General features: G+C 44.4%; 1 protein-coding gene across 1 annotated transcript in view; it reads right to left on the bottom strand.

Annotated features, from left to right (window-relative positions):
- rorb (RAR-related orphan receptor B) overlaps positions 1-12,500 on the bottom strand; it is a 70,992-nt gene that overhangs the window by 5,894 nt on the left and 52,598 nt on the right. Inside the window, exons 3-8 of the mRNA XM_028579213.1 lie at positions 8,185-8,287; positions 7,085-7,226; positions 5,469-5,909; positions 4,250-4,371; positions 2,330-2,462; positions 1,473-1,580 (exon numbers count right to left, since the gene is read on the bottom strand). Coding sequence (XP_028435014.1) covers positions 1,473-1,580; positions 2,330-2,462; positions 4,250-4,371; positions 5,469-5,909; positions 7,085-7,226; positions 8,185-8,287 — 1,049 coding nt within the window. The remainder of the gene's footprint in view (positions 1-1,472; positions 1,581-2,329; positions 2,463-4,249; positions 4,372-5,468; positions 5,910-7,084; positions 7,227-8,184; positions 8,288-12,500) is intronic.

Genomic DNA, 12,500 nt, shown 5'->3' with positions numbered 1-12,500 from the left:
GTGTTTGGAGGGGCCATGTATCGTGGAATTCTGGACCGACATCTCCTTCCCTCAGTGAGAGAGCTGAAGATGGGTCGAGGATGGGTGTTTCAGTACGACAACGACCCTAAGCACACCGCCAAAGCAACAAAAAGAGTGGCTGAAGAAGAAGCACATCAAGGTTCTGGAGTGGCCTAGCCAGTCTCCAGACCTGAATCCGATTGAAAATCTTTGGAGGGAGCTTAAAATTGAGAGTTGCCAGGCGACAACCTCGGAACCTGAATGATTTGGAGGCTGTCTGCAGGAGGAGGGCCAACATCCCTGCCGAAATGTGCACAAACCTTGTCACCAACTATAAAAACCGTTTGACATCTGTGCTGGCCAATAATGGCTTTTCTACAAAATATAAACATGCTGTTTGTCCAGGGGTCAAATACTTGTTTTTCCTCATCAGATGGTTATCAATTTTAATAAATTCATATGATGTGATTTTCTGGAATTTTCTTTGGGATTCTGTCTTTCACTGTTAGAATGTACATATGATTAAAATTGTAGATTTTTGCATTCTTTGTAAGTGGGCAAACCTGCAAAATCAGCAAGGGGTCAAATACTTATTTCCCCCACTGTATATATAATGGACCAGTAGACCCCGTGTCTCTGGACGGAGACCAGTGAAGGATGTTAGAAGTCACTTTTCTGGGGATCTCTTGGGTTACTGAGCAGCCTCCAACTGAGCTTGAAGACGTAGATGTGACGTGAGCAACGTGTCTGAAAGTGTGAAGTAGTAGTAGTAGTAGCTGTGCCGAGAGAAATCTCAATCATTCCCAATCTCACAGAGACGGAGAGTGTAGGTATATGTAAGGAGAGAACATAGACACAGGCTAATTACTGATCACTAACATGCTAGTTAACATTAGTAATTACTGATCACTAACATGCTAGTTAACATTAGTAATTACTGATCACTAACATGCTAGTTAACATTAGTAATTAAACCTAAACAGCTAATGGAAGTCCAAACTGCCTGTGAGCTTCTCCGGTACTATACGGTAATTCCTCTACTGTGTGACAGTAAGTCTCGTGGTTATGACCCAATCGTTGGCCTATTGTTATAAAAGCGTCTGCTACGGAGCCTTAACGTGAGCTACAAGGTAATGGAGCCTTTTATACATTGTCGTGTTTCTTTAGAAATAAACAACGAACAAAAAGAGTCTTTAAACGCTTCAGATATAAAGTTATTCGCTGTCAAAGTGACGTAAAAAAAAATGGCGGTCAGTGTAATGCTAACAAGAGGTGATCGCTATGTAGCAACAAAATGGCGCCATCGCAGGTTCGAGTTCTGAAGCAAAGCTTACCCCCTTGGGGGTACTCTGGAGGACTGTATGGGGTACCTATACCCCTAGGGGTACTTTGAAGGACTGCAGGGGGTAAGTGTACCCCCATTTGAGAACCACTGGGGTACAGGATTAGTTAGTTAGGTAGTGATGTCTTACCGAGAGCTTTGAACATCTGCATGCCTCCGTACTTCCCTTCAAAGAGCACCGTGTTGTTGAGGGGGTTGAACGCCCGGCACATCCGCACCAACACCACCTCCAGGCACCCTGAAGAACCACGGACACACATCGGGGTCATTATGAAGCTGATGTACTCACTGACAGGTTATACATTGTCTTACCTGTACAGTTTTATTTCACCATCACCAAACTCCACCAGACTCCATGTAAATAATCAGGACTTTTAGTGTGTATAGAGCCAGCATATCTCCACCAGACTCCATGTAAATAATCAGGACTTTTAGCGTGTATAGAGCCAGCATATCTCCACCAGACTCCATGTAAATAATCAGGACTTTTAGCGTGTATAGAGCCAGCATATCTCCACCAGACTCCATGTAAATAATCAGGACTTTTAGCGTGTATAGAGCCAGCATATCTCCACCAGACTCCATGTTAATAATCAGGTCTTTTAGCGTGTATAGAGCCAGCATATTTCCACCAGACTCCATGTAAATAATCAGGACTTTTAGCGTGTATAGGGCCAGCATATCTCCACCAGACTCCATGTAAATAATCAGGACTTTTAGTGTGTATAGAGCCAGCATATCTCCACATGTAAATGGGTGAATTAAGGGTTTATTTCAACCAAACCAGAGTGGTGATTGTTGGAACAGTGGAAAGATGAACCAAGACGGCTTTTGGTAGTTTTATTTAGTTTCTGTCCACTTTGAATGAAGTGTGTTTTACGATGATAAAAGTCCTGATTATTTACAGGAGTCTGGTGGAGTTTGGGTTTGTTACATTACAGCATGGTTCTAGCTTAATACTTAGTACTACATAGAGATAACCCTCACCTGACTTCAGCAAGAGGATCTGGTCGTTCTGGCACAGCTCCATGAACCCTGAGATGCGTTTGGCGAACTCCACCACGTACTGGATGGCGTGTGTGATCTGGATGGCACACTGCTGCCACAGAGCGTCCCGCGGCTGCAAACAAACACGCCCAGTTTCAATCGGACGGTATGTTCTGAATGTGGTTACAGTGGAGAGAGAGACACCCTCTTCTCTCACGCATACATTTACATATATTTGTTATCGCTCTGACTGCCATTAGCAGGTGTGTTTACGTCTGATAAATGTCTTGTGAACATTGGATGAAGACAGGTTCAAAATGTCTCTTTCATTTTGTTGACAGATTAGAGTTAAAGTTTTTTACACATGCACGCACGTGCACACAGACACACTCACACACGCAGACACAGATGCGCACACACACACACATGCATGTACACGCACGCAGACAGACACATACGCACACACGCATCCACAACTACGCACAGACACAAACGCACAGACACATGCACAGACACACACAGACAGACAAACACACATGCACGCACACACACACACATATATATGCACATACACACACACACACGTATCCACACGCACCCACACACGCACACACACGCAGACAGACACACACACGCGCGCGCACACACAGACATGCAGAGACACACACACACGCACAGACACACACACAGACACATACAAAGACACACAGAGACAAACACACATGCACGCAGACACACACACACGTGCGCACACACACAGACACACACACACGCACGTGCACGCACACTCACATAACGTGAATATAACGTGAATATAACGTGAAGATAACATGAAGATAACGTGAATATAACGTGAAGATAACATGACTATAACGTGAATATAACGTGAATATAACGTGAAGATAATGTGAATATAACATGAATATAACGTGAATATAACGTGAAGATAACGAGAAGATAACGTGAATTTAACGTGAAGATAACGTGACTATAACGTGAATATAACGTGAATTTAACGTGAAGATAACGTGAATATAACGTGAAGATAATGTGAAGGTAATGTGAATATAACGTGAATATAACGTGAATATAATGTGAAGATAACGAGAAGATAACGTGAATATAATGTGAATATAACGTGCAGATAACGTGAAGATAACGTGAAAATAACGTGAAGATAACGTGAAGATAACATGATTATAACATGAATATAACGTGAAGATAACAAGAAGATAACGAGACGATAACGTGAATATGACGTGAAGATAACGTGCAGATAACGTGAAGATAAAGTGAAGATAATGTGAATATAACGTGAATATAACGTGAAGATAATGTGAAGATAACATGAATATAACGTGAAGATAACGAGACGATAACGTGAATATAACGTGAAGATAACGTGAATATAATGTGAAAATAACGTGAGTATAACGTGAAAATAACGTGAAGATAACATGAAGATAACATGAAGATAACGTGAAGATAACATGAAGATAACGTGAAGACAACATGAAGATAACGTGCAGATAACGTGAAGATAACGTGAAGATAATGTGAATATAACGTGAAGATAACATGAAGATAACATGAAGATACTGTGAAGACAACATGAAGATAACATGAAGATAACGTGAAGACAACATGAAGATAACATGAAGATAACATGAAGATAATGTGAAGACAACATGAAGATAACATGAAGATAATGTGAAGACAACATGAAGATAACATGAAGACAACATGAAGATAACATGAAGATAACATGAAGACAACATGAAGATAACATGAAGATAATGTGAAGACAACATGAAGACAACATGAAGATAACATGAAGACAACATGAAGATAACATGAAGATAACATGAAGACAACATGAAGATAACATGAAGATAACGTGAAGATACTGCGCAGCCTCACCTTGCTCTGGTACATCTTGACTTCTTCGTAGGAGTGTGTCTGCCAGGCGAGCGTCTGCAGCTCCTCCGTTGTGTACTGACATGTCTCCAGGTGAGACTTGATGATATTCTGAGCGATGCGGTCTGGAAGAGAGGACTCCGTGGTCACTCATTCATACATTTCATACAGCACTACACGGGACACATGCTCAACAGACGTGCAAATGACATCGTAGGAACTGGGATCCCTGTGTGTGTGTGTGTGTGTGTGTTGTAGGTTCAGAGCAAAGGGGCCGACTCCGGCACATTGGATGACTTTGCAAAAAGTGTACAATTTGCAGAAAGGTCATGCTGTCCCGATAAGATACGCAGGATACGCTTTTATAGATACCACGTGCTAACGTGCAGCTTTAGTTACTAGTTACGGAGCATGTGGTGAAGAGACAGATTCAACTTTTGCAGTGGTCCCCTAATACTGTATCTGAAGTCTCTTTTATATAGACCTTAGTGGTCCCCTAATACTGTATCTGAAGTCTCTTTTATATAGACCTTAGTGGTCCCCTAATACTGTATCTGAAGTCTCTTTTATATAGACCTTAGTGGTCCCCTAATACTGTATCTGAAGTCTCTTTTATATAGACCTTAGTGGTCCCCTAATACTGTATCTGAAGTCTCTTTTATATAGACCTTAGTGGTCCCCTAATACTGTATCTGAAGTCTCTTTTATATAGACCTTAGTGGTCCCCTGATACTGTATCTGAAGTCTCTTTTATATAGACCTTAGTGGTCCCCTGATACTGTATCTGAAGTCTCTTTTATATAGACCTTAGTGGTCCCCTAATACTGTATCTGAAGTCTCTTTTATATAGACCTTAGTGGTCCCCTAATACTGTATCTGAAGTCTCTTTTATATAGACCTTAGTGGTCCCCTAATACTGTATCTGAAGTCTCTTTTATATAGACCTTAGTGGTCCCCTAATACTGTATAACAGTGCTATTTGAAAGAAAAACGGGACAATACATATTAATGAACATTTTCACAAATGTAAATATGCCAGATTATAGCCATAGGCTAATTTCCATCTGCAGACCCCCTGGCAGGTTAGTTTTACACACAAATTAATGAATACATACAGAGACACTATATGCAGACTATATACAAAGAGACAAGGACAACAACAGTGACTCTGTAACGGCCCTAAGCGTGCAATTGGTGTTGAAAAGAGAGGAAATGAAATTACCCAGCTCCCCCATGCTGACGTTGTTGGGCCCCAGCTGACTGTCCTGGTAGCCCGCGTAGCTGAACAGGTTTGGCACAGGCGTCAGGTCGTAGACCGGCTCCTGTTTAATGTGCTTCATGCCCGACATGTCCAGGCCAGACTGGTCGGGAGACGGCTGGGTGGAATCCATCCCGTAATACCCTCCGGGTACTCCTCCTCCGCCTACTCCGTTGCCGTGGCCACCTTTGGGCAGCTCGATGACGTGCCCGTTGGCGTAGGTGCCTCCGATCTCGTGGTTGAGCGTGGACAGGCCGTTGGAGAGGCTGGAGGAGTAGACCCTCGCCAGAGCCTCGGCCTCGCCCGTCTGCTGCTGGCGCTGCTCCTGGAGCCGAGCCTGGTGCTTCTGGACCTCGGCGTACAGGCTGTCGCGCTGCTTCTTCGACATGCGCCCGAACTTCACCGCTGCACGGACACGGAAACAACACGTGTTAGGAAACTGTCACGAACGTTCGGCTTCCACGGGATTGTTTAAATCAGAAACATCGGACGTGAAAGCTAGGATTAGGGTCCTTCTACTTAAACAGAGGGACAAACATAACAGGAAGCTGTGACAAGCTTTTGGCTTCCTCCGGATGTTTAAATAAGAAGATAATCTAAAGATAACGTGAAGATAATGTACGTCATCTCTGGCTTTTTGGGAAACACTGATCCATGTTTTAGAGACCTAACAACTCATCCATTCATGCAGAACATAACCCACGATGAAAATCATCTAGTTTCTAGGGGTGTGAGAAAAAATCGATACACTTGAGTATCGCGATATTTTATTTTGCAATACTGTATCGATTTTCAAAAAGGCAATATAGATATTTTTTTTTTAGCCCCCTACCACTAGATGGCTATGCTGAGATGGCTATCAGTTCCTAGCAGTGCCTAGCAGTGCCTAGCAGTGCCTATCAGTGCCTATCAGTGCCTAGGAGTGCCTAGCAGTGCCTAGCAGTGCCTAGGAGTTCCTAGCAGTGCCTATCAGTTCCTAGCAGTGCCTAGCAGTGCCTAGGAGTTCCTAGCAGTTCCTAGCAGTGCCTAGCAGTGCCTAGCAGTGCCTAGGAGTGCCTAGCAGTGCCTATCAGTTCCTAGCAGTGCCTAGCAGTGCCTAGCAGTGCCTATCAGTTCCTAGCAGTGCCTAGCAGTGCCTAGCAGTGCCTATCAGTTCCTAGCAGTGCCTAGCAGTGCCTAGCAGTGCCTAGCAGTGCCTAGGAGTGCCTAGCAGTGCCTAGCAGTGCCTATCAGTTCCTAGCAGTGCCTAACAGTGCCTGACTTTTTGCTAGAAGCTAACAACGTAGCTATGGCTGACCTTTGGCCTACTTTAGCATATTAACATTAGCTCACTAAGAACCTGGGAACCACAATTTTTTTGGGTACTAAATTGTTTACCTAAAGTAAACTTCTTTGACTTTTGTGCACATCGTGTCTTTTTTTAAAAATATTAGTTTTTCTAAAATTATACTTAAAATAAAATCCCAATATATCTCCTTACGCACAGTATCGAAATATACTACAATATATTGAACCCATGTATCGTGATACGTATTGTATCGCCAGATTCTTGCCAATACACAGCCCTACTGGTTTCTCACCGTCTCTGGACATTCCCAGGGCGAGACATTTCTGCAGGCGGCAGTGTTGGCAGCGGTTGCGGTTAGTTCTGTCGATGAGGCAGTTCCTCTGGCGGGGACACGAGTAGGACGCGTTGTTCTGCTGACTCCGTCTGAAGAAACCCTGCACGCACGACCACAGACCACATCACGTCAACAAGACGGAGACATTCAGCGCTCAAGTCCTGAGCACAAACCATACACTGTCTAATATTAATGGACAAAAAGCATCCGGTTCGGTGAAGTGGTGCAAATGCGGAAGTGCCTTAAACCTGCATTATATCTGACTTCCTGCAGGGGGAGACTCCTTAAACCTGCATTATATCTGAATTCCTGCAGGGGGAGACTCCTTAAACCTGCATTATATCTGACTACCAGCAGGAGGAGACTCCTTAAACCTGCATTATATCTGACTTCCTGCAGGGGGAGACTCCTTAAACCTGCATTATATCTGACTTCCTGCAGGGGGAGACTCCTTAAACCTGCATTATATCTGACTTCCTGCAGGGGAGACTCCTTAAACCTGCATTATATCTGACTTCCTGCAGGGGAGACTCCTTAAACCTGCATTATATCTGACTTCCTGCAGGGGAGACTCCTTAAACCTGCATTATATCTGACTTCCTGCAGGGGGAGACTCCTTAAACCTGCATTATATCTGACTTCCTACAGGGGGAGACTCCTTAAACCTGCATTATATCTGACTTCCTGCAGGGGGAGACTCCTTAAACCTGCATTATATCTGACTTCCTGCAGGGGGAGACTCCTTAAACCTGTATTATATCTGAATTCCTGCAGGGGTGACTCCTTAAACCTGCATTATATATGACTACCAGCAGGGGGAGACTCCTTAAACCTGCATTATATCTGACTTCCTACAGGGGGAGACTCCTTAAACCTGCATTATATCTGACTTCCTGCAGGGGGAGACTCCTTAAACCTGCATTATATCTGAATAGTAATAGTAATAGTATGATCTGTCCATTCATATTAACAGTTAGTATGCTCTGTCCATTCATATTATACAGTCAGTGACCCAAACCACCAAAATCAACGTGATGAAACGGTGCGTGAAGTCTCACCTTACACCCCTCACACGTTATGACTCCGTAGTGGATACCTGAGGACTTGTCTCCGCAGATTTTGCAGGGTATAACTTCGATTTGGGCTGCAGAGAGACAGAGAGCGAGACGGTTGTTAAAAACACACAAACACACGATAGGAGGAAGACATGCGACAACGTTAGAGAAGTTCCCCGTTCCATCTCCAACCGTATGGCGAGATATTTCTGTTGATCGTTTGTATGGATTTATGGTTAACTTGCTTCATGTCTATTTTGTTTGTTATGTGTTTCCCTGTTTGTTTAAATATGTGTGTGTGTGTGTGTGTTTGTGCGTGCGAGCGTGTTTGCGTCGGTGTCTGTGTGTTTGCGAGTGTGTGTGTGTTTCTGTGTGTGTGTGTGAGTGTGTTTGTGTGTGTGTGCGTGCGTGTATGTCTGTGTTTGCGAGTGTGTGTCTGTCCGTGTGTGTGTGTGTGAGCGTGTTTGCGTCTGTGTGTTTCTGTGTGTGTGTGTGTGTGTGTGTCTGTGTGTGTGTTTGCGTCTGTGTGTGTGTGTGTGTGTTTGCGTCTGTGTGTGTTTCTGTGTGTGTGTGTGTGTGTGTGTGTGTGTGCGTGAGCGTGTTTGCGTCTGTGTGTGAGTGTGTGTGTCTGTGTGTGTGTGTGTTTTCTGTGTGTGTGTGTGTCTGTGTATGCCTGTGTGTCTGTGTCTGTGTGTTTCTGTGTGTGTGTGTGTGTGTTTCTGTGTCTGTGTGTGTGTGTGTTTCTGTGTCTTTGTGTGTGTGTGTGTGTGTGTGTGTGTGTGCGTGTGCCTCTCTGTGTGTGTGTGTGTGTGTGTGTGTGTGTGTCTGTGTCTGTGTGTTTCTGTGTGTGTGTTTCTGTGTCTGTGTGTGTGTGTGTTTCTGTGTCTTTGTGCGTGTTTATTTTTGTGTGTGTGTGTGTGTGTGTGTGTGTGTGCGTGAAGCTCTTTTGATGGGAGACCCCTGCAGGTTAGGACGTCTGCCCATAATTTGGATTATGATTTATTATTTAGAAGGCCTATTTCTTCTATGACACTAAAAAAACTATTTATTAACTATGTACGCTATTGGACCTCGGTAACAAAGTCTGTTCCTTCATGTCTTAACATCTCTCTCCCTCTCTCTCTCTCCTCTCTCTCTCTCTCTCTCTCTCTCTCTCTCTCTGTCTCTCTCTCCCTCTCTCTCTGTCTCTCTCTCACTCTCTCTCTCCTAATCCAACTACTTGTCGTTTGCCTTTAAGTTGTACTCACTGTGTATCGGCAGCTCCATGTACAGTCCCGAGCAAAAGGCACAGAACGTAAACAACAGAAAGTCTTTCAGCGCAACACACAGCTGGCATCTTTGCATGTCTTACTATCCATAATGTATGTAGAGAGACAGAGAGAGAGAGCGAGAGAGAGAGAGCGCCGCGGTGCCTTCAGGGGCATGAGATGTAGACGTAGGCAGGTATGTCTGCTGAGATGGCACACAGTCTATAAAGAGATTACACAGCCCATCTAATCCTAAATTATTTCCCTCCTCAGATGAGCACGGGCTTAGCCACAGCTGAAATAGACGTTCACGTGTAATCCCATCGCACAGTCCCCTCCCTCATCCTCCATTCTGCAAGTTTTAGGAACTTTCGGAGAAGTTCAGAGTGACACAAAGTCACCGGGAGAACCGAAATTATAACTTTTACCAGTTTTATATTCATTCTTCCTGATTGATTCCCCTTAAGAACGATACAAAAGCTGCCTGTGCAGCTGGAGTTGGTGTTTGCAGAGAGGCGTGGGTTTGTGTTTGTGTGTGTGTGTGTGTGTGTGTCTGTGTGTGTGTGTGTGTGTGTGTGTGTGTGTGTGTGTGTGTGTGTGTGTGTGTGCAGTATGTATAATTGGATGATCCCTTATGAGGATCAATGGAGACAGTTCTGTCTAAGCGACTGAGCGGGAACACACAGACACTGCTGTCTACCTGCACCTCAGCTTTACATTTACAGCATCGTTAACTCTGCTTTAACACAGACACACACACACACACACACACACACACACACACACACACACACACACACACACACACACACACACACACACACACACACACACACACACACACACACACGCAAACACAGATAGACACGCACACAGACACACACACACACACACACACAAACACAGATAGACACACACAGACACACACACACACACACACACACACACACACACACACACACACATATATAGACAGACACACACACACACACACACACACACACACACATATAGACAGACAGACAGACAGACACACACACACACACACACACACACACACACACACACACACACACACACACGCGCACACACATAAACACATACAAATATATACACGCACACACACATACACACAGCGTCAGCTGATTCTTTCCAATGATCCCTACCGTGTATTTTCTTTGCAGAGACACTTTCGGACAACATAGGCCAAGAGAAGTGTGAGTGTGATACGTATAACACACAGTTTGTGTGTGTGTGTGTTTGCGTGCTTGTGTGTGTGTGTGTGTGTGTGTGTCTGTGCGTGTGTGCATGTGTGTGTGTGTGTGTGTGTGCGTGTCTATCTGTGTTTGCGTGTGTGTGTGTGTCTGTGCGTGTGTGCGTGTGTGTGTGTGTGTGTGTCTGTGTGCGTGTCTATCTGTGTTTGCGTGTGTGTGTGTCTGTGTGCGTGTCTATCTGTGTTTGTGTGTGTGTGTGTGTCTGTGCGTGTGTGTGTTTGCGCGTGTCTTTGTCTGTGTGTGTTTGCGTGCTTGTGTGTGTGTGTGTGTGTCTGTGCGTGTGTGCATGTGTGTGTGTCTGTGCGTGTGTGTGTTTGCGTGTGTGCGTGTCTGTGTGTGTTTGCGTGTGTGTCTGTGTGTGTGTAAGCGTGCATGTGTTTGCGTGTATGTGTCTGTGTGTTTGCATGCATGTTTGTGCGCGCGCGTGTGTGTGTGTGTGTGTGTGTGTGTGTGTGTGTGTGTGTGTGTGTGTGTGTGTGTGTGTGGGAGGACTACATTGATTCGAATGGGAATGGCCTTTCTATCCATTTTTCTTTCTGGCTATGATACGCAGCATTTTCGGGAGAGACAATCTCTCTCTGCCCTGGACTCTAACCCCCGGCCCTGCGTGCCTGTTGCATTGTGCTGTGTTGTACTTATCTTTATAGAAGTCATTCAAGACGCACACTAGTCCCTCAACAATAGATCAGTGTTGTCTGCCGACGAATGACCTATGAGCGAGCTCCGCGCTGTGTGCTAAAGGTGGCGCAGCTCGAGTTTGGGGGGGCCTCTGTGACCCATTTCCAGCCGGCTCCAAACTGGGTCAGATCGCAGCGCTGTGGACCGGGACCGCACACACAGAGCTGTCAATGAACGTGGCCCGAAAACCCGCTATTTATAGTCCGTAAAACAAGGTCAGCAGCGCCCGGCACATGGCTGCTATCAACACACCACACATGGAGTAATAAACAGGACAACAGAGAGAGATCGCTATCACCTTTACTGCTCACAACAAGCTGCTAACAGCCACTTAGAGTCCACTAAAAGTTCTGTTTGTTGCCGCTGACAGACTCAGATCATTATTCTAAGTGTCTGACAACATTATGGGATGGATCCCTACAGAGAGAGACCTTTTAGTGAAAGAGTAAGATCCTTTTAGTTTAACATGAAACAGCCCCGAAATCGCCATCACCAAACTCCACCAGACTCCATGTAAATAATCAGGATTTTTAGCGTGAATAGAGCCAGCATATCTCCACCAGACTCCATGTAAATAATCAGGACTTTTATCATCGTAAAACACACTTCATTCAAAGTGGACATAAACTAAATAAAACTATCAAAAGCTGTCTTGGTTCATCTTTCCACTGTTCCAACAATCACCACTCTGGTTTGGTTGAAATAAACCCTTAATTCACCCATTTACATGTGGAGATATGCTGGCTCTATACACGCTAAAAGTCCTGATTATTTACATGGAGTCTGGTGGAGATATGCTGGCTCTATACACGCTAAAAGTCCTGATTATTTACATGGAGTCTGGTGGAGTTTGGTGATGGTGATTTCGGGGCTGTTTCATGTTAAACTAAAAGGATCTTACTCTTTAACTAAACGGTCTATCTCTGTAGGGATCCATCCCATAATGTTGTCAGACACTTATTAATAATAATCTGAGTCTGTCTTTAAATATGCTGCTGTATGCTTTTTGCTTGCAGTTGTTTCTCTCAAACTTTTGGATTAAATCATAAAAAACACGAGAATGAGTCTGTGGGTTTAGACCAACATTTGCTGCTGCTGATATGTGGATATACATACTGAT

The sequence above is a fragment of the Perca flavescens genome, chromosome 5 (genome assembly GCF_004354835.1).
Source record: "Perca flavescens isolate YP-PL-M2 chromosome 5, PFLA_1.0, whole genome shotgun sequence".
Lineage (NCBI taxonomy): Eukaryota > Metazoa > Chordata > Actinopteri > Perciformes > Percidae > Perca > Perca flavescens.
This window is presented reverse-complemented; position numbering and strand designations above follow the sequence as displayed.